Source organism: Aptenodytes forsteri, unplaced genomic scaffold (assembly GCF_000699145.1).
Source record: "Aptenodytes forsteri isolate BGI_AS27 unplaced genomic scaffold, ASM69914v1 Scaffold410, whole genome shotgun sequence".
Taxonomy (NCBI): domain Eukaryota; kingdom Metazoa; phylum Chordata; class Aves; order Sphenisciformes; family Spheniscidae; genus Aptenodytes; species Aptenodytes forsteri.
The window spans coordinates 13,742-36,710 of NW_008793958.1; the positions used below are offsets into that span (position 1 = coordinate 13,742).

The window sequence follows — 22,969 nt, forward strand, 5'->3', positions numbered from 1 at the left end:
TGCCAGTCCTCTCCCGGAGAGCGTGGGGAACAGGAGACTGGGCAGCTGATAGTATTTGAAGAGCTCAGCACCCTACTGCCTACGTACCATCACTACACTAGATGATTAACATCCTCTGCTGTGTCACACACAGCATCGCAACAGCTAACAACTGCTAAACTTTCAACAGCCAAGTAGCAGACTAAGACATGTCCCCTATCCATCATCTCCACAACTTCAACTCGCAGAGACGGGAAAAAAGATTAAAATGGAAAATGACAATATAGTCTGAAAAGTAACTACATAAAAGTGTCATCACCTCATCCAGCAAGCCTGCTCCTTGCGTTGTTTTCAGTTAGAGGCAGGAAGCGTAGTACTTTTCTCTGGTGTTAGTTCAGCAGAGCCAGCAGCCCCTCTACGGGGGTCCCCTGGATCCTATACCTTGCCTGCAGGAGAGCTCGCCCCGAAGATGAGGTGACATGGTTTGGCATCCTCTACTGCTCAGCATGCCAAAAACGGTCCCTTTTCAGATCCCAAGAAGATATTACAGGATAGCATATTTGAAGAAAAGCCCTCAGCAAACTGATTTGTGCTTAATTGAATCGCAGAGAAATCACGGATCTAAAGCCTTCCTGTGTAATGCTCACAGAAACGCTTTTCTGAATGAACCTCACTTTTGAAAAACAAAGTAACACATGGGCAAAACAATGATGCAGAAAAGAGTGATTCAGGCACAAAGGTGGATGCGCAGCTTGTTTTGGTTTTTTTTGGTATTCGTGATGACAGAAGCCATGAACTTCAAGTAAGCATCTAAACATGCATTGTATAATTGCAATATAAAACTGATGCCAGTTATCTTTCATGTAAACCTATGGCAATGCAGGCTAACAAGTGCACAGGATGCCTAATTAAAAATACTGGTAGTGTTCAGTCCTAATAGCAATTTTTAGTACAGGAGAATAGTAGTAATGTCTAGGCACTTAAAAGTTGACAGAGAATTCAAGAGTGCTTTCCCATGTTGCCTCAAAAATATATCATCGAGTCTACAGTGGTATCAAATGCTTATTTCTAGGACTTAGAAACATGATAATAAAAGGGAGAGAACGTGATCTGCATGCAGGTTAGCCTTTCTGTGAGCTATCTGCGTGTCAAGAATATTTGCAGACTTCATTAATATAAATAAAGGGAGGGAGGGAGGGAAGAGAGAGTTTCCCCAGAAGAAAACGGCATCAAAGTCAGTCTGTGATGATTAAGCCTATGACAAAATGAGTGAGACAATGACCAAGGAGAGGATTTTGTAGGTTTTCCCATTGCTTTTCCTAAGGTTAATTATTTGGATGTAGAAAATGCAGGACAACCTGGAAAGGCAAGAACTAAACTTGCTTCCCAGGCCTTGCCACCTTTAATACTTATGACTGCTGACACTGAAAAGTCAGGTTAAAGTGTACGTGACCTGTCAGAGCATGGTGCTTGCCATGGGATAGCTGTTTTCTGCTGACTGAGAGCAAGGGAAGACAGCCCATAATCCCAGGAGCCGCAGGCTGCCCTGGTAACCACTAGGACTCCAGTAGCGTGTGCCACCTGCAGACCTGTGTCCCCTTCGATTCCTTCATTTCCTGCCAATGACTTTGCTCTTCCTCTCCGCTGTTGTTCTGACCCATAGAAATCCAGCCGATCATCTCTTTGCGCTTCATGCTGCGTCTGTTGTATATGGAGATCATTAGCGTGACATCAGAGAGCTGAAAGAGGGCAACCTGGAAGATGAAAGTTTCCTTGTAGACGGGGTTGGGCTGTCCTCGACGGATGGAGGTCTTGCAGCGAGACATCTCCTGGCCCACAGAGTTGAGCAGGCAGAGCTTTCCATAGGTGTCTAGGACAAAGAAGAGGAAATAATGTTTGGCACGGGTGACAGATTAAATGAAAGCCCCAAGCAGTCAAACACCACCCAAAAAACTCCAAGTAGAGCAGCTTTGTCTGCAGTGAATAACAGATGAGGGCCGCAGAAGCAGGTGAAAGCACCTCTTGGATTTCCTCATATTCAGCTGGGGAGAAAAAGGAAGGAAACAGATGTGTGTTTCAGCCCTACTCTCTTGGAAAGGGCAGGAAATCTGGTTCCCAAGCCTAGCAAACCTGCCTAAGATTAACCGAAACTATGAGCATCTCTATGGATTCTCCACAACAAATGGTGTGTCTCCACCTTCCCTTCTTCTCCCTCACAATCAAGCTTTGTTGGGGCTGTCTTACCAGGGCTTCCCTTGGCTGCACTTGCCTCTCCACCACTCTCCTTTGGAAGAATGCCTCTATGACCTATTATTTGAGATAGCAGACAAAAAGGGTCCTGAAAAAGAGGGAGAGGAAACCTGCATACACAGTGAAATGATTTGATCTCGCATGATGAGACCAAGGCCTGTTCCAAATTCTCATCTTACTTTTTTGGTGGACTCAAGATCAATTTTATTCACTATTTAAGTCAATACAAGGAGTAAAAATGCTTAGTAGATACAGGGAAGGAATGGTCCAATTCCGTGTTCCCATAAATCCACCCTTGAAATTCTTGCTGCCTCCTGTATTAATTAGTTCACCTCTGTTAGGTGGTCGCTAATACTGTGGTCTCAGTATTAGCTCCACAGACCCAGCTCAGTGTAAGTTTTCACCTCGCTCTGCACGTGACGGTGACAGATCACTTGGCTAGAAAAGTCCCGTTCTAACCCCTTTGTAATCTGTGCCTGGGTTTCTGCAAGTGAGTATTATTTCAGAGTGTGCTGAAGATAGGAAATAAATAACAAGCCTCCGTCTCTTGTCTACAGCATGTCTATCCTCTTCTGTTCCCGTTTGATGTGCTATTTTACGCACTTATCTACTGAGCAACACAAGGTGTGAAATTACACTTCAGGTGTGAAAACACTTCTGTGTCTCCAAAGCAGGGCTCTCCACTCCTCTCAAACTGTTCCACTGAAAAAGCTGTCAGGAGACTGACAATCGAGGAGCAAATTGTGAGCCTGCACAGCTGTACAGCTATCGAGTTACTGTGGGGAAAGTTCAGCCCAGTCATTAGCTGGGGGTGCCAGCTTGGCTCCCAGCGTAACACTAGAGATGAAGTAGATCTTGCCAACAAAGACCTACTCATTAGAAAAGCAGAGCTCTGACATGAAATAGTTTCCTGATTGTATCTGGGAAGGAAAGGACTGCTTTATCAAGAGATGGACTAATTCCCATAGTAATATTCAATGTTGGTGGTGCTGAGGGACTGAAATCTGTAACAACCTCAGACCCATCAGAAACACAAAGCCCAAGAGAGGACTCTCTCTTCTAGCTCAACTCGTGAAACCACACAAGATAACTACCAGGCACAATCTCTTGCAGTACTTGTAGAGATGTCGCTTTGCTTTGCACTGACAAACCATAACGTGCACAGAAGCATTCCTCATGTGGAAGTCCTGGTTGCTGGTCTGAGGCTGCAGGGAACTCCCTGGAAATAAAAATAAGTGGGGACTAGGGGTTTTATGGATTTTTTTAATGTATTCACCCTTTTTTTTGTGAGGAGGGGATTTCAAAATAGTGAAAAATCTCCACCAGGCTGATTTTTAAATACAAACAAGCAGCTAATTAGTACAAGTCCCTGTTCAAATTTTAAAATTTTTCTTTCTTTCAGATTGAAAGCTTACATTTTCTACATAATTTCAGTGTATTTTCCAAACCAATGCCACTTAAAGGCAGAAAGCTGAAGGGGCTTGTTTCTGCTGACACGCAAGAGAGGTGAGTGCTGAGACCCAGGAATTCATGGCGATGACACCCTCTCTATTTGGTCCTGGCCCAATACCTCAATTTTTCTCTAGATATGTCCCTGGTGTCATATCGCTTTCTCCACTACCCTCCGAGAACTGCTTTGCTGAGGGTGAGGCCATTTGATTGGGACCACAGTAGGGGCTGGGAATGGTCAGCAAGGGCAGAGCTGGGGCATGGAGCAGCACTGGAAAGGTCCTGCCCCTGGACCCCTCGGCAGCTCCTGGGAGGGTTTCCCCAGCTGTGCTGGGGCAGGGGATGGGTTGAGCAGAGAAGCAGTATGCTACAAACACCCTCACTGCTATCCCACCTAAGCACGGCAAAGCGCAACATAACTAACAGCAAGTGAAGTACTTTTTTAGCTTATCTTCTCATGCTACTTCAGGGAAAGGTCACCCACACATGCCTGAACCTGGTTTTCTGAGAAGATGGGGAGAGGACTGAGGTCTAGATTTTCCTCTCAGTAAACCTTGCTATCATCCTTCCTTCTGACTGCTGCCAGTACTGGCAGCTCATGTGGGATTCATCACACCTAACCACAGGTACACATGTTTAAGCAGTCCCCTACAGAGACAACCAAGTTATAGTCAATACCATCAAAGCAGCATATGACATAATTCAGCAAAGATCTAGTAGACAATGCTACCATTACAGATGATTTAGGTTTTAACACTAAAGCAAGTGCCACAGCTAAAACACCTCATAGGATGCTATTTCAGGATGTCCCAGTTAATTTTCCAGGCAATGAATGGATGAGTTTCTTGCAGTCATAAACTCTAGGATGTCACATTCCTGACTGAGGCCTCAGCTTTTGCAAGTGAGGAGTAATACAGCTGGCTTTAAAGAAAACCAAGCATTGTACGACCAATGACTTAAACCCAACAGAGATCAACGTCAGAAAATTAGGCTTTTTCTTTAACACACTTCAGATCTGCTACATAATTCTGCACCAAGGCCCTGTCTATACAGTACCAAGGTCGGTGGGGATTCTGCAGGTATCATCTGGATCAGGTAAGAACATGCAGGCTGGAAGGAGACTACGCTCAGGGCAGAGCTAGTACCAGGAGCCCTATTCATCCCCATGTAAACACAGGCACAAAACCAGTGCAAGTTACAACTAAATCAGGCTGCTAATTCTTCTCAAATTTATTCCACTGGGTGTATTTTAGCAGCCAAAAGAATCAAGCTTGCCTGAACAGAAATAAAAGAGTAGGTGTGGATAATACATTTAGCATCCGAAATTTGCGTTGCAGAGCTGGTACGTATGAGGTTGAGCTGTTATTCTGCTTCACTAACTACACTTTAAGATTGTGGTTTGCCCTTACTGCATTGTGCTCCTTGCAGCATCTTTTTAGGTGTTCCATCAGGAAACACTTCCTAGTTCTCCTTGTGGTCCAGTCTGGTCCTCTGAGATGGAAAGCTCTCCCCTTCGGTTGGCTTTGCCAAAGAAAATCCATCCCCAGATACACGGTGAAATGAGTGGAACTACAGCAAGGATGAACTTGAAAATTTACTGAGGAATGTATGCGTGAGAGCATCTATTCATTATGAAGGCAAACATTTTCCATCTAATTACATGCTCAGATTCAGTAATGGCCTCATTACTGTGGTATCTCAGCACTTTATGCTCTTCAGTGTATTTACTTTCATGCCACCTCTGTCAAGCACGAAAGGAGAAGAGAGATTAAGGCTTACATTCTTTAAAATGTCTAAGTGCTCACCTTCAATTTAGGCACCTATCTCACCGACACGAAGAAGAGCGAGACCTCTTAATATCTGGGAGTGTCTGAGACTGCAGCTTGCCCACAGTTACACAAAAGTCTGTGAAGAAGCAGGAACAAAGCCTAATTTTGCAGAGACCAATTTTAGCACCACATCCACCAGGCTCTCCCTTCCATATAGGCTTTGGAACAGAAGTTCTTGCTACAGATCATTTTTACTCTAAACTCATCTTTTATCTCTGGTATGAGTGGACTGAACAATGTTCATGTATACATAAAATATCAACACCTCTGCATTTAATACCAGAGTGAAAAGCACTAAATCAAGGAATGCTGCAAGAAGCCAGACACATTTTGGGCTGGCGCTGCATAATCTTACTCCAGGGGTTTGGCCAAACCTCTCCTCCCGCAGACTGCTCTGTCACCATCAACACTGCCCCAACCCATAAAACACCTCTTGAGAGCTCATCTGCAAAGGCAATCAGTTTATCTGTGATTCTTCTAATGACCCATTTCTGTCATCATCCTTCTAAGGGAACTAACTGATAATGACAACTCAGGGGAATAATCAACTATAATTTATACGTTCCCGTTTTTGGAGCAGGGACCATAGTGTGCATTCTGCTTTCATTTACCCTAAGCTCTACCATTATTAATAAAGCTGATCCATGAACAAAAACACTGCCATACAAAAGCATCCAACCCCCTGCTTGAATTTATATTTAGAAAGGAAATAAACAACCAAAGAGTCCTGACCCCTTGGGTCTGTGGACTGCAGGGTACAACACACTGCTGTATGGACTTTCCCACCTGTGCTCCAGGCAAGCTAGCTCATTTCCAAAAGCAGTATAACCATGTCAGCATGCTGCAATCCAGACTAATAACACCCGCAGTAAAATAAAGCCTTGGGCCTAGAGCTTAATTTCACCCAGCTGGCATGCCCTGCCCACACTCCTAGCCTACATAATAAACGGCAGCATTACATGGCAAAGCAGCCCCAGAGCTCAACTCCGTGCTACTCTGTACAGTGCAGCTCAACGCGAGGTCTCGGTGCGAGACCCAGACGACCATTGCTCCATTAGTGCATGGCTTTACCTCCCCATTAAACCGGCAGCGGAGCAGATACACTGTGACCCTGGCTCACTGCAGCTGGATCGGGAAAAGAGCAGGGAGGAGAATTAGACCCAAGCTTTTGTTCCCAAATCCACATCGTGAAAGTCTGGATTAGGCCAGAGGCAGCTTGTGGTCTACTCTATATACCATACGAGAGCTGAGAGCTGCCTACTACGTCGCTGAGGAGCCAATTTCCCTTCTGCTATTCCATCAAGTCTCTGCTGCTCAGTTCCCCTCTCCTTTGGCTGGCAGCTCTCATGCAAGGGAGAGGCTGGGATCTGGCAAACTTCATGATGTGTGAGTCATCCGAGAACAGATCAGCAGCGCTTTAAATTTAAAATGCAGCAGAAAGGAGTACACTGCTCCCTGGAAGCACTATTTGGCCTGAGGAGAGGGAGTTGCCAGCATCAATGACTTGTTTTGGGCAAGGAGATGGGCTGCAGAGGGGCAGGAGATAAGGACTCCCTGGAAGCAATGCCCTGGTCTCTCAGGAGCGAAGGCTGCTTCCAGAGAGCCTCTCGAGCTCAGTTCCTTGGTGATCCTCCTCTGCTGCCACAAAACCCCATGTCCACTCCATTTCACAGTGCCAGCACTCACCAGGGACACATGTCGGGCTGCGGAGCCAGCTTACCACTTCCCTGCACTCTCCAGCCCTGAGGAGGTGCAGCTTTAATCCAGGCTTACGCAGGAAAGCAGAACACAGACACCTCTCCAGATGCACAAGGTGACTCTCCTCTAATAAGGGCATTTCAACACTTCCCACAACATACAGTGGGCTTTACGCATCGCTGCTGCCTCAGAAAGGGGGTGGGAACTTTAACCGAGAGCATATCAGAAAGCATGAATGCACAGCTTCTCAGCAACGGCAACTGTAGCGGCACGATGTAAGGATGCTTAAGCCTGGCTTTTCTCACCTCCAGCAGTGGTGCCCACAGGTATGGCTTTATTATACAGCCTGTCATCAGATCTGCTGCAAACACTGCTCTGTAGAGTCACTGCAGATTTGGAATTAGGAAAGTTCTACCCTGGAAGCAATGGCTTTGTCTTCTGCTTGTTTTGGGGTGGGGGGTGGGGAACAACAATTTTTTTTTCTTCTTCACAGCTATGGAAGTGGGAGAGGCATCACCATACATTCCACTTCAAATGCATTCCTTTGATTCAGAAATATCTTCATTTTATATGCAGCAAGTGTAACATGGATTATACTTTTCATAGACCTTTTAGAAATACAAAACTATTGCAAAAATTACTGGATAACTGCACACTATCACTGGATGTCTAATTATCGGGGAACATCCCCCACAAAATCTCACAATCGCTCCTTAAAAGTCCATTATTTTGTGACTCACTTTTCTGAGCCTAATCAGTCCCAGGTCTCACATGTGGTGGGAAGAGCTGTACCAAGCCAGCCCATCCACCCAACACCACATGCCTTAGTAAGTCTATAAAAATACGGCAAATATGGCATATGCTGATTTTCTCCCAAATACCCTCCCAGTCTCCAGCGATTTGTGACTCAAGAACTTCCTCAGTCAGAGGCAGTGTCTTCGTATTTAATGGTCCTCAGTGGATCTTTCTTCGTGAACTTGTCCTGTGCTGTACCAAACTCAAAGTAGACTTCTAGCACCCACAACATTCTGCAGTGAGCAACTCAATAGCGTAAGTGAAGAGCTGTCTCCTCTTCAGGATCCGCTACCTCCTCGCTTCATTTTATGATCCTTTGGTTTTGTATCAGGAGAGACAACAAATAACCGTTGCCAATTCACTTTCTCAACGACACTTATGATTTCATAGACCTCCGTGAAATCTTACCCTGTCTCCCTTTGTCACAGCATTGTAGGAGGCGCAGCCTATTCAGCTGCAGCTCGCTGGAAGCTGTTCCCATACCCCTGATTGTCTCCGTCACTCCTCACTGCATCTTTCCAGTTCCGCCATATTCTGTTTGAATGGAAGGAGCCAGAACTGTACATGGTATTCATTAGACTGCTGACTGTGTATTTACAGTCAAATACCGATTTTTCATTTTGTCCCCTGTATACTCCGAACCTTTGACATGTTTTTTCACTACTGCTGCTGATCCTTGAGTGGATATTTTCCTGGAGCTATTTACTATAAGCCTAATATTTCACTCCCAAGTGGCTCTGAATCCATCCAGTTTAAGTTTGAATTCCACCCGTGCCGCCATGTCAACCTTACATTCATCCACACTTCATCTTCCACCTCACTGCCCAGCTGCTCATTACTAGACATCCTTCTGGGGCTCCTCGCAGCTGGCCTCATCTTCACTACCCTGAACAAAACTTTCTCAGCTGATCTTATTGTAAGTTTTTTCAAGCTATATTCAAGGATGGGCAATGAAAAGACACAGAAGGTGGTCTTGTATAAGCTTACTGTGACCGACTAGCAAGTACTCAGCAGCGAGTAGCTGCCCAGCACCTCTACTGCTCTGTTAACCAAGCTCTCCAGACTGAATCTGCCCCAGCTTGCCCTGGTACAGATCCCCCATTTATTACTGATGAGATGGGAGCATGAATTGCAAAGCTTTAGGAGCTCAGGCAAGCTCTCTGTTCAGTGCCAGATATGCAGGTTAAAAGTTAATTTTTTTATTCAGCTTCCTGGTCTGAGTGGGAGCAATTAAAGAAATTAACCTGTGCCTTAGGTCTCCAGGAATGAAACAGGGATAATAACTTTCCTTCCCTCACAAACAAGTTGATAAAATAAAATCCACTAATGGCTTTCGAGCACTCTGATACCAGAGCAACAAATACTGTTTAAGGATCCTAATTTTTCTATGGGAGCATCTTCTGTACTTCTTGGCGTTGTTATCTGTGGCTTAGGTAGATGTTTGTTTTCAGACAAGTCTTTACTTCAAGAATTTCTCCCGTTCCCCATAGAAATCCTGATAGCTTGTTCTCTCCCTCCTGTCTTTTCCAGCGTTAATGCTATTGTATTTGTTTAATGGGGTTAATATGCTGCTGGTATAATAATGATCATGTACGGATGTAATTATTATGTGTGATTAATTCTGCAGCTGCTGAAAAGCTTGGAGGACTTTTCTTAGGTGAGGGAATATCTTTACAATAGTCCTTCTCAAACTGCATTACACACAGACATAAACCCCAAAAGAAACGCAGAAGGGGAAAGAACGAAGGCAGGATTAGAGGGGAGAGAGCTGCACCCAGCAAAGCAGCTGATGAAGGTTAAACATCATGCGGGCAGAGACCCGCAGAGACAACATCTCTCTGTTGCGTATTTATACACTGACTAGTGCAAATGATCCCTGGTCCATCACTACAATCCCAAGGTACTACTACCATGCACGTAGTATGTAACTGGCTATAAATTTTTAAAGACGTGTCTGCCAGTGGTGTAGGCTTCTCTTGTTACTTTTTTTATAGTAAACATCTTTTAAAAGAACACACTGGGTTTTGTTCTATGAAGATACAATACCACAGACCAAAATACGAACCCCTACAAAATGCTAGCAGAGGTTAATGATTTTTGCAAGAACCAAAGAGAATGAGGTGCACAGCACAAAAACCATTAGCACTAAAATACCTATGGTGTCCACATCTGACAAAACCGTAGATGTTTTTCTGCATGAGGCTTTTTGGCACACACTGATAATTTACAGTCCGATGCTGCAGCCATACTCTTGAGTGCTCTTAAGTGCTCTGAGTGATAATGGATCTATTTGTGTGATCAGGGACTGTAGACTCAGGCCTATAATTCAGTGTGTTCCCCAGAACAATACCTGGACACTTATCCTTGACCAAACTATCCTTAAATCCCACATATGTGACCTGAAAAGAAGACACTGCCTGCAAGATTTAAGTCTCTGTAAGCTGTCCAGCTGTTTCCTAACCCAGTTATTACCCATGTAAGCACCCATGACATTGATATTTACCTGACTCAGTTTAACTCTCTGCATCTCATTTAAAGGTTTATGTGAAGGAGAAGATGCGCCCAGGAAAAACTGAGACGTGCACAATCTTCCTTTCCTTCTCCAGAAGACCATCTGGTTTAGCCTCTGCAGTCTTTAAAATCACCAGTGCCCCAGTCCAGTTCCTTCTTCTGTACACAGTGAAATCTCTGTGCAAGGACGCCGAGGAGGGAGCACGCACGCTGCAGGAGATGCTAAGCTCACCTGTGCAGGACCCCAGGTGGCAGAGAAGAGGGTCAAGGTGGGCGAAAAGCACAGCTGGAGAATTTGCTGTCATGCAAGACTCTCCTGTCATTCCCCAATAGCTGCAGCTATCAGCAGCAGCCAATACTAAAGCCACTGGGCTGCGACAGGACCGCATATGAGTACTGTATAGGCTCTGTGCATGCAGAGCTGGGAATGGAGATGGGTTCTGCCCATAGACTTCTCTCAGTCTTACCATAAATGGCTGCCCTGAAGTTAAACACCAAGCAGTTTGGGCTTGGTATTTAAGTGTCCCAAAGCGCTATTATGTCTGAAATCCCCACGATACTTTAAAGACATAAATCACTCCCTCTGAGTCTCAAACAACAGAACCGCAGATATGACGTATTTGAGAAAACGCAAGGGCTATTTGCTCACCCTCCAGAAAGGGAGATAGCAGTTTTAGTTTTCACCTAGTGAAGGACTTATCAAGCATCTCATTCAGCCACCAGCATGTTTCAGACGGTAACAATTGAACCTCACAGCACTCCTCTGCAGTGCCTGCAGGAGTTATCAGTGAATTGCTACTCCAGCATCTGAAACAAGTGATGGTTTTCTTCCTTCTTTTTAACTTCTTTCAATTTCTGCTTCACTGGGTTTTCCTTTTCTCACCATGCTACTGGGAACTTTATAGGCACAGAAGAACAATGCAGAATGTAGATGAAACAATGTGACTTGGAATAAAAGAAGCAGATTGTGATAGGTTCGGAATTTGCCTGTAATCATTTATGAATTTCCATGTTTCACCTAATAACTGATCTAACACTGAGACATACTGGTCTGACAATGCTAAAGTTGTTCCGGATACAGAAAGGATGCGAAGAAACAATTCAAGATAGCCTTAACAGCAAAGATGGAAGAACTGTGACGAAACAATGTCAGGACTATTAGTTTAGGTGGCTTCTGACTTTGGCTAGCTTATCAAACAGATTTAACTAGGTTTATCTGAAGCCCTACAAGCACTGAAATGGAAAATTCAGGCAGAATTTGAAATGAAAGCTCCCTCAAGGAATGCCTTTTTTTCCCATATCCTGCTCCTGTTCTCATCTCATCAACAAACACAAAATGCTTCTCAGGTTTAAAGATGCTGCCAACCAAGCTGCTGCACTCCTGTGTGCCCACCAGCTACAAAGCTGAACGGGACGTCTAATCAAGGCAGCTAAACTTTCCCATGCTGAAAGCTAACCTGTACACCCACGGATAATCTGCCAAACCCCATCCCACTATTGAAGATTATCTTAAGTTTTACTGAATCTTTCTATGGTCGGTTGTAAAATAATCAACTATAAGAACATCTTGATTTCAAGAAGTTAGCCTCTATGTTAGCGTTATGTATGGGTTGCTGTGTTACTTGTTATCTGAGGCTGTGTTGCTTGAAGTCCCTATTCTCTGGACTCTCTAGACCACAACCAGAGCCCTTAGGTTCTATTGTGTATGGGATGAGTTATTTGACAACCTGGCAAGGTAGATATCTAGCTGGCCAACTTGGCAACAAAACTTACTTTTAAGGTGTCCTGAAGTGAACTGCCTTCATTATAATACTAAAAAACCACACCCACAGGTCAAGAAGACCCTTGCCCAGGTGAAGACCCTTCCCCCGTGCAAGCATAGTAACAGAAGAGAATGACACAACCGATATTATAATTATATGTAAATCACTAACCAATCATTGTAACTGGGAGTGTACTACCTTATAATTTCTGTGTATAAATGTAATGGTGATCTGGCCATAGGTGTGCTTGATTTGTGGAAATTCCACCTTGCACCCGGCGCCGCAATAAAGAATGCCTACTTTCTAAAACTCCAAATTAAGTCTTAGAAAGTTGATCATCTGCCCATTTACGGTAACACCACCAGAGGCCCAGGACAGACAGAACTCCCCAGCACTCACAGACAATGAGTTACAAGGTTGCTCAGCTTACTGCAACACACGGAGCTATACAACACGCACCCAGAAAGACATTCGTTAGAAGAACACCAAAAAAGGTCAGTAATTTGTTCATGATATTGCCCGCAGTAAGCTGGAAGGCAATTATTTGAGTTCTCTGCAGTAAAGACATTTCATTTATGGGAAAAGAGTGGGGCATTACAGATGCCTGACCCAGCCAGATACAAGACAACCTGTGCAGGGCCTGATTTAAGAACAGAAGTGCTGCATAATCCTCATCTTCAGACAGCTAAGAGACAAAACTCCAATACCACAGGTAGATAGATGAAAATATGCCAGAAAAAAATGCAGTAAATTAACTTGGACCTATACTGGGACTACTTTAATTTCATTTCTGAGAATAAAACTTTAGGATGTATCTACACTGCAGCATATATAAACACAGGCAAGCTTGCTTGCTAGAGCATGTAGTAAGACTCTTGTCTTAGTCCACCTTTGCTTTAAATTACTAAAAAGGTCCCAACTTGAAACCTTTTAATAAAACATGTACATGCAAACAAGAACATTTCTTTAAGTAACTCACATGGAGACCTATGTTGCCACAGCTAATACAAGACTAGGGCTACACAGACCAGGGTCATGTTTTACTGTTGCATAGACTTGCCCTTAATTCTTGAGGGACTGACCGACAACACAGATTATTTCTGTAATATACTGAAGTATAGTTTAGTGGAAACTTAAGTTTTCATGTCCATAAACTGAAATATTACATAAATATTTTGCTAGCTCTGGGCCAAAGAGCACAGCATCTTGCAAAAGCAATCTTATCATTTTGCAAGCTGGAGATACTATGTCAAATCCAGTGAATGCAAGGAACTGTCAAAGGTTATTACCTTTGACAGGCAGGCAGCCACATCACAAAAAGCAAACACACCAACAAACAAAAAAATGTTATTTCACATTGCCACTAGCTGCTGGTTTCAGACAGGAGGCAAAAGGACAATACAAGATGAATACAGCACTGCCATTCAATCCCTGAATGAGGCACGCCAGCAGCAAAGCAGGTTACACCATGCACTATGGCTGCATGACCCCATCTGTATTGTGGACATTAGCACTGTCCATCCACTATCCATCTCAAGGACTAACTACAGCTCAGGGACTAACTAAACCTACTGTAAGGAAATTTCCATTTTTTCCTTTAGGTATCGGAGGAAGGGAACTCAACTGTTGTGACCCAGAAGAACAACTTTCAAATCCTTCTGCGGAAGATTTTTTTGTGCGGCAGCGGAGAATTCACAGCAGCAGCAGGATCCCCAAAGGGCCCAAAGCACCAGGTCACCTAGCGCTCAGCAGCACAGCAAGGGGATTAAACAAAGTATAGCCCTGGGAAACACTTAATGGCACTAGGCAGGGCCTCTGTAGGTCACATGGTAACATATAATCACTTGAAAAGTACTTCTTTCTTTTTATGGAACTGCTGAGAATTATTCTGTGCTTTGGGTATAATAGCATTTTTGCCATAATCAGATGTTGTAAAGGTATATGCAATAAGAGAGACATTCAGGTATTACTGTCCCATCAGCTGTGCCTTCATATGATTGCCTCCAATTACACTGTAAAATTTATCAGCACAGGTATTTGAAATAATGCTTCTAATTTTCAATCAGATACTCTGCAAGGAAACCCAGCTCATAAATGACATAGTTGAATATCTTGAGGAAGAAAATAAAAAGCAAATTTTAACTCAATGGTGTTATTTAATAGCAGTGAAAGTACTTACCAGGTGGCCTATTAATTGCGAGGTTTCGGAAATGACTGCCTTTGATCATCTCCACTGACAGCCGCCCCGTAGTGGCATTGTACGACAATCCCACGAGCAGCTCTGGCACCCCTCCATGTGACAGGGACTGTGTTGAAGAAGCGCTATCACTGTGAGAGATTGCTGACAGACTAAGCTGAGAGTCTGCACTCTGCAGGGAAAGAGCACTGAAAGTCTCATCAGGACGTTCATCACCACCCTCCCTTAATTTATACCTTGTAGCCTCATTTAGTAAGATCTCTCTTAAGAAATGACAATGACTAAGAATGAATTGTTACGGGGCACCAGAAGAATCAGAGCATCACTTTTACAAAAACACGTCTCTCAACTTTCTCTTTAAAGATGAGGAACTCTGCGTAATGCGTTATCACTAGTGTAAATCAAAGCCCCTGAAATAAGCATACATCCCACTATATCAAATGCACAGTAAATCTCCTTGACAATAACTTTTGGATGGAATGCATTTTGCAGTTTGGGTTCTTTTTGTCACATACTGTGTATTTTCTTACTTTCTTTCCTTGCTACCACGATGCTTTCTCTACCCCCTCTTCACCCGGAGTACGATGTTTTATTCATTTCATGTGCACAACCTCTCACTGAGCTTTTTGTAGACAATGAATCATGACAGAGCTCATCTACACAAATTGACTGGCATAGCCAGAGCTGGATACAACTGTGATGTGTATGGAAGACTATGAAGCAGCACAGCCAGTTCCTCCTCACATGAGCCACCTCTCCACTTCCATCTGTCATGAAAAGGAACATTTACTAAGCATTTCTGGTAACATGGAAACTGCACAACGCAGAGATCCACAAGCTAGTAGTTAGTGCCAAATGAGGTAGCTCTTGCCCTGGCAGTAGTACAGGTCCACCAACATAACGGTGCACAAGAACTACTGTCCTTGTTGAAATTAAGATGTCATTAGCCTTGGTGGTTCCAGGACCAACCTACTATTTCTGTGTGGCGCAGCATTTGATGACTTGTGCAGATGTAGTACATCTGCATGATTTTGTGTAAGCTTGCTAGCTGAGCCGTTGTTAATAAGGCACAGCTTTGCGTAGGGAAGACATGCCCTGTGCTTCCCCTTACTGATAACTTTTTAAGTGACAGTAGGACAGATCCACCAGTTGCATCCTAACAGCCCTGAATGAAAGATATCAGGTACAGCTGGTCCCCATTCACCAGCTGAATGATTTTATGGACTCCATACTTCTTTCATCAAACTTACACTCAAATTACTCCTTGGCTCCAAGACCAATGTCACCTTCGCTTCCCCATCCTGGCTGACGTTGCTCAGGTAGAACAACTGCTCTCCCATCATCTTCTCTCCAATCATCTTGTGCACCGCATAGAGGCGGAAACGAATGGCGTGGCTGCTTAACTCCTCTGGCTCCAGCTTACTGAAGGTAATTTTATCCTTGAACATGGGGATGGGTCCTCTCTGAACACTGGTCTTACCCCTCTGCTTCTTGCTAGGCATCAGGACTGTGTGCACTTGCCAGGTGTTCACACCACTGCGGTCTTTGTCTGGGATATCCCTGGCCTCCAAGATAGTAACTACTAGCTTTTGACTTGAGGCTTTATAGTTGAAGATGACATCTAGATCACCACATTTACAGATGGGCTCATGAGCACCATGATGAGCTGGTACGCTGTTCACTTCATCACGTTCCTGCAAAGAGAAGGAAGAAGTAAAACCTCCATTGGAGTTCAACTGCCTCTGTGACCCCAACTCTATTTAAAAGAAATTATTCTCCTCACTTGTGCCTGCAAGTGTAGGCAGTTGCTCTGCAAAATAAGGATCCCACTGTTTCTTGAAAAGCCAGTGCTAGTTAATTGCCTGATTTTGTGTAATATTCCTCATACAATCTAGTAAGCACCAGCACTTGTTCAAACATTTCCAACAAAAAGTTTCATCAATATTTAAGTGTTTTGCAGGAGACTGTTAATTTGCAAAAAATCTACATAGGGAAAAACTAAACAAAGTTGGGGTTTTTTTTAAATTTCATTCATGTCAATTTTGAGGCATTAATAAAACTTTTTGGGTTAATTTGATTAAAAAAACCAACTTAACCTATTACTTTGAACATACACTGGAATTCTTTTCAAAATTTATTTTTTTACATTACCAAAATCAAACAACTCAGTCAAACCTGCTGAGTTTCTAGAATATTTTCTGTGGAAATTAAAAAAAAATTAAGCACTGTGTTCAATTTGATGGGAGGGGAAATCACCATGTTGGAATTTCTTGCAGAATGGAAATTCCATTTTTAGATGCTACCCTATAATTCACTATTTTTCCTACAGCTAAAGCAATAATAATCGAGAAAAACAGTCTGATTAAATACATATTGATTCTTTATTCCCTTTTTAAATCTCCCAAGAGAAGCATCTGTTCCTTCTGTTCAGTTTGGATACTAATACATTCAGAATAAAAATTCAAAATAAACAATCAAAGCATGTGCAGACCAATTCACACACAATCTTTTACCTACTTTTAAAAACAAAAATCATCTTGATAAAACAAGATAAAAAACATGGATGCTCACCTTACCTTTTGATGAGTAGGTGTGTGCATTTCTGTTCCAAAGAGCTTTTTTATCTTAGAGCTAGAATGTGCTTCACATGTGATAAAGGGGTTGCTATAGTGATCAATGATTTGTATTTAAACATGAGTATACACTGTATTAGGGAAAGATTTTCAGTTAATAGCCAGAAGGTGAATTAAGGCCTGTCACTAGCAGTCTGAGTCACCCTCCTCCTCAAACATTTATCTTCTTTCGCATTTCAAGTAACACTTCTTTTCAACATAGGAATCCTATTGTTTAGAGTACAGATAATGGGCCATAGGACTTCTGATGTAATCCCCTTCAGAAGTGTCTAGGGTGGTATGTGTCTCAAACAAGACCTCGGACAAACCTCAAAATTTATATCTACTTCCTGTCAATCTACTTTTCAAGTGCTCAGATTCATCTGCCGTGACGTGCAAAGCTTCGGCTTTTCATATTTTCGTGTTTAAGGGGTTCGTGCACGTGAATACAAAAGCCCACGTGTGCACATTAGTGGTGGAGACCTGCTGTCGTACGCCTTGCAGAAGTAACGTCAAAGAGAGAAAACCGCTTGGACAGCACACAAAATGACTTGGTTGCCCATAAAAATGCTTTTCTGTAGGAACAGCAGGCTGCAAAGACAAAAACGCAAGGCAGGCCAGGTTGCCTGGAGAGAACGTGATGTTATGCAAATGTTAAGTGCTGCTGTGTAGCTGTCAAGTTATTTCTGTCTGGTTGATGAAATAACATTTAAGAAGGAAACGTAATGGGATTGCGCTCGATTCATGTTTCCCTCCACATGTTCATCCCTCCCCACTTTCATCTGTGTATTTGCTATTGAGGAGATGGAATCAAGGCACGTTTGAGAACTGCTGCTAAAGCCTGGAGACAACTGTGCTTGCAGCATAACGTTGCTTTCATCTACATGCCTGAGCTGGAGAATGTGAACTCCCGTGCGTCATCATAAACCCACAGGTACGAAGATCCAAGAGGCACTTTCCTGCCCCAACAGGGCTGAGTATCTCATCTTCTGGCAGTGTGTAGGGCAGACTGAAGGTCAGCTATCTGTTTTTTGACAGAACAGCTAGAAAGGATCTGGATTTCAGGAAATCTCAAATTGTGCTACTATAGCTGTGGCCACATCCACTGCAAAGAAAACTGCATGAACTGGAGGCAGAAAGGAAAGAGAAATGTCAAACTCTGTGGCAGTGGCCTTTCTGTGGGCAACCAAGCTTTAGAGACCTCATGGGCTGGCCCTTTCAGAGAGAACTGTGCTATCTGGGACTCACCCCCGTACAGGTTTTCAGCACACAAAGCTTACAGACGCCCAATCTTCTTTCTGTGGAAGTCATTGACAGAATTCCTCTTGGCTTTCAGAGCTCAGATGGGGCTATGAGCCCTTTGTGAATCTATTGGTTATACAGACACTTAAACCGGAATCCAAGAAAAGTGTGGAGTTTAGATATTTCATCTGAATTTCCTTCTTTCCCTCTTCCCAACACAGTTGTTGAGATGTCAAGCCAAGTATACCGATTGATACTGTATGTCTAACCTGGTCATTCAGGACAGCCAATATCAACTTCACTAGGTAAAATAAGTCCATTTCTGCCAGAGAAACCTGAAAGAGCAGCTAATTTTAGACAAGGCTTGAAATGGTACTTGTGTTTCCACTGCAGGGGCATAAAATCATAATTTTTGTCTCTAAAGAGAGGTCCTCTGAGTGGAGCATAATAGTGCTTGGACATTTCTGGCATGTCAGAACATTTAGTTCCTGCAATAAAAAGTCTTTCATTAATCCACACAATACCTTTGGATGAGAAGCTGCTTGTAGTATCCCATACTGGGACTTGGGCATATCTGCCCCCTGATGCTATAACCATTCTTTGAATTTTTAAAATGTAGATACCAGGACCAAAACGAGATATGTATTCCAAAGAAATATAAGAGGACACCGGAGACATTACGGCACACGTGAACCATGGCAATGTACATCAAATGTGGAAAAGGAGAAATGAGCCTCAGATGGGCAGACAAACGGTGCGTGTCAGAGGCACACAGCAGAGAGAGGGCAGGGCTGCTGCCACGCAGAGTTCCCATGTGCTGCATAGTATTTTGTGGGACTGGTTTGTGCAGCAAACCAAAATGCTGTTCAAAACACCCCTTAGGGCTGGAGCATATGCATCGAGGAGCTGCTTTGCATCTCTTTAACTGGCTGCAGGCAGCAGGCTCTGAGGAAAGGAACCTTTCCCTCAAAGCCTTATTGCTCAGAGTGTGATGGAGGTATTAATTTCCACAGCTGAAAAAGTCTCTTTTAACTCAGGCAGAAGATGTGACCTTTGTGCTGCTCTTTTAACATGTCTGATGCAGGCTGGTATTTTTTCAGAAATTTAATCTTGTGGTAAAATAATAATGAAAACCAACACATCATGCAGAAAGATTATAAGAGAAAAGGGGGATGCTAAGTCATCAGGTGTTTACAATGCCTTAAAATCTGTAATGTTTTCTTGAGGCTTCAAAATAAAGGTACAGAACTAAGGGAAAGCAGAGGAGCTCTCAGGCGCTCTCCTCCCCTGGAAGGATGCCTGGTATCAATGGGGACCAGAGTGATGGTCACTTGGCCAAGTCACTGGCCACCCCCACCAGTTGCCTCCAGCTTTCCAGATGCTTCCTATTGTCTAAGCCATAGAAACCATCCAGAAAAAGAGGCATAGATCTGACCCAGTGACTACACACCATGTCCCTAGACACACACCCTGCACATACAGCTAGTAACAAAGCCCTGGGCCATTGCTAAATGATAGTAAATGCTGTCAGGCAGCTAATGGCTCTAATTTCAGTTCAAAGAGTGCAGTCAAAAATCAAGCAATAAAACAGCTTCTCTGAATGAGCATTAGTAGCAAGAGGTAAAATGCAAGAAAAAGGGGAAATACATAGAGAGAGGTGTATGTTCACGCACACAGGAATACCATTATCTTGTGCTGTGCTGATCAATTTTCACTTCATTTCTCCCCTAACATGTTTTGGCCCCCAATATCCTTCAAAAGCTTACACTGTGTGTAATAAATGACAATTCACCATACCTCAGGGCTCCAAGCCGATGAGCTGTCAGTAGCATCATTTACTTCAAATCCCTGGTTGGTAAATGCTGTCTCCATTTCCAAACGTCCTTCCGTGGTTTGCCGGCTAATGCCATCGGCAATGCTGGACTCCATCCTAGTCCCTTTACGCTGCCCAGTGCCACTACTCTCAATTGTTGTTCTTGAATCAACAGGTACATGGTCATCTTCACGATAGGATAGGTTGTCTTGGTAACTCAGTTGGCTTAGTCCATCCAGATCTAACAATTTTCAGCAAGAAAATAATTTGAGAGGGATTAGAATAAATTCCTCCCCCTCTACCTCCCAAAATGTGCCTTTCTCTCCTTTCTTTTTTTTTTTGCCCTCATCTCTAGTGTATGCAAGAGACAGTTTCTACTTCTGAGTACTGCAGCACTGAACTTATAAAATAACAAATCCTGTATAAATCAGCATTTGATGGAGTGGACATGGCTGTTTCTCACCCCATCCTGAACTGAGAAACCGGTTGCCTTTACTTGAAGAAGTGAACCACCAAATGCAATTATCAGTGGAGTGTTTGGGATATTCAAGTGCCTTGGGGCTACTTTGTGGCCCCAAAGCAATTGCTTCCATGAAAACATAGGTCAGACAAATTACAGAAAAGCACAGCATAGGCCTGATGAACAGGTACCAGCAATTTCCTTTTATGCAGGAGGAGAAGGAGGAGGAAAGGACAGGAGTTAGCATTGCCCTCAAGGGGATGGTGCTGGTGAGGAAAGGAGTTTCACGGAGGTAACAGAGTGCCACCACAACCCTATCACCCATCCCTGAGAGCTTGGGTGCGCATGAACAGCCCCACAAGCCAACTAGAAATCTCCAAATCCCATGTTTGGGCTAAATTGTCCCAAGGGCAACTGAGGGGATACGTGTTCCCTAATTTCCTGCCTGCTTTTATTAGTTTTAATTCATCTGATCCTACATACTTACTCCATGGGCTAAAGTAAGGTTCATTAATGAGAATAAAATAATCTTCTCTGGTTCAGACCATAGATTCGTTCTCTGCACCACCGAAGACTCTATTTTGAACACAGGGCACTTTTCTCTACTTGAAGGCATCAGTGAGAGCTCTCCGGGTGGAGCGACACAGATAACTACATGTGCAGGGACACAGATGAAAATAACATCATGATTTGGCCTTGAACGAGTTCTGCAAGCACTTTCAGAAGAAAACCAGGGACCTCCCTCCTAATGCATCTGATGCCAGGCCTTGCTTTAGGAACACAAAGAGCTAGATTCTGCCTCCATCTCCTTCAAATAAGCAAGGAGCAGTTACAGTGAAAGAAAACAAGTTGTGCTTCCAGACAGCTGATGACAGTAATGAAAACAGAATGACTTCCTTTGCAAACACAGATATTTGCGGTTTAAAGGTTTCACAGAATGGTTGAGAATGGAAGGGACCTCTGGAGGTCATCTTGTTCACCCACCCCACCCCACCCCACCCCGCCCAAGCAGGGCCATCTGCTTGTTTGTTCTCAAACCTGCAGGGTTGTTCTCAAGAAGGTTGTTACTATAGAACAATCTTTTTTTTTTTCAAATTTGGTCTCCAACTCAAATCTTTAAAAAATAGTATTAATTACTGTGTTTAATAGAAAATGATTAGTTTGCTTTGGTTTAGATGAATCAATGTTTTCATTCCCTGCCTGATAAATGAGACAGGTGACCTGGTGACAACTGATATGGAGAAAGCTGAGGTACCCAACAACTTTTTTGCCTCAGTTTTCACTGACAATCCCTCGTCTCACATCTCTCAAGTCCCTGAATCTCAAGGCAGGGACTGGAGGAATGAAGTCCCAGCCATCGTAGGAGAAGATCAGGTTTGAGACCCTCTGAGGGACCTGAATATACACAAGTCCATGGGACCTGATGAGATGCATCCCAGGGTCCTGAGGGAACTGGCTGATGTAGTTGCTAAGCTGCTCTCCATCATACTTGAAAAGTCATGGCAGTCAGGCGAAGCCCCCAGCGACTGGAAAAAGGGGAACTTCACACCCATTCTTTAAAAGGGTAAAAAGGAGGACCCTGGGAACTACCAATCAGTCAGTCTCACCTCTGTGCCCAATAAGATCATGGAACAGATCTTCCTGGAAGATATGTCAAGGCATACAGATGACAGGAAGGTGATTAGACACAGTCAATACGGCTTCACAAAGGGCAAACCCTGCCTGACTAATCTGATGGCCTCCTATGACGGAGTAACTGCATTGGTGGATAAGGGAAGAGCAACAGATGTCATCTAACTTGACTTCTGTAAGGCCTTTGACATGGCCCCAGACAACATCCTTGTCTCTAAATTAAATAGATACGGATTTGATGGATGGACTATCCGATGGATAAGGAGTTGGCTGCAAAGCCTCATACAAAAAGTTGCAGTCAATGGCTCAATGTCCAAATGGAGATCAGTAATAAGTGGTGGCCCCCAGGGATCTGTATTGGGACCAGTACTGTTCAGTATCTTTATTATTGACATAGACAGTGGGATTGAGTGCACCCTCAGCAAGTTTGCAGATGACATCAATCTGAGTGGCACAGTTGATACACTTGAGGGAAGGGATGCCATCCAGAGGGACTTTGACAGGCTTGAAAAGTGGGCCAATGTGAACCTCATGAGGTTTAACAAGGCCAAGTGCAAGGTCCTGCACGTGGGTCAGGGCAATCCCCAATATCAGTACAGACTGGGGGAAGGATTGTTTGAAAGCAGCCCTGCCAAGAAGGACTTGGGGGTACTGGTAGATGAAAAATCGGATATGAGCCAGCAATGTGTGCTTACAGCCCAGAAAGCCAACCGTATCCTGGGCTGCATCAAAAGCAGTG

The 22,969-nt window shown here is 43.7% G+C and overlaps 1 protein-coding gene across 1 annotated transcript in view; it reads right to left on the reverse strand.

Moving 5' to 3' along the window:
- Window positions 1–1,535: 1,535 nt before the first annotated feature.
- The window catches only part of SYT16 (synaptotagmin 16), a 43,148-nt gene continuing 21,714 nt past the window's right edge, over window positions 1,536–22,969 (reverse strand). The window contains exons 2-5 of the mRNA XM_009282075.1: window positions 20,123–20,379; window positions 15,722–16,165; window positions 14,454–14,643; window positions 1,536–1,849 (exon numbers count right to left, since the gene is read on the reverse strand). Of these exons, the coding sequence (XP_009280350.1) occupies window positions 1,536–1,849; window positions 14,454–14,643; window positions 15,722–16,165; window positions 20,123–20,379 (1,205 nt within the window). The remainder of the gene's footprint in view (window positions 1,850–14,453; window positions 14,644–15,721; window positions 16,166–20,122; window positions 20,380–22,969) is intronic.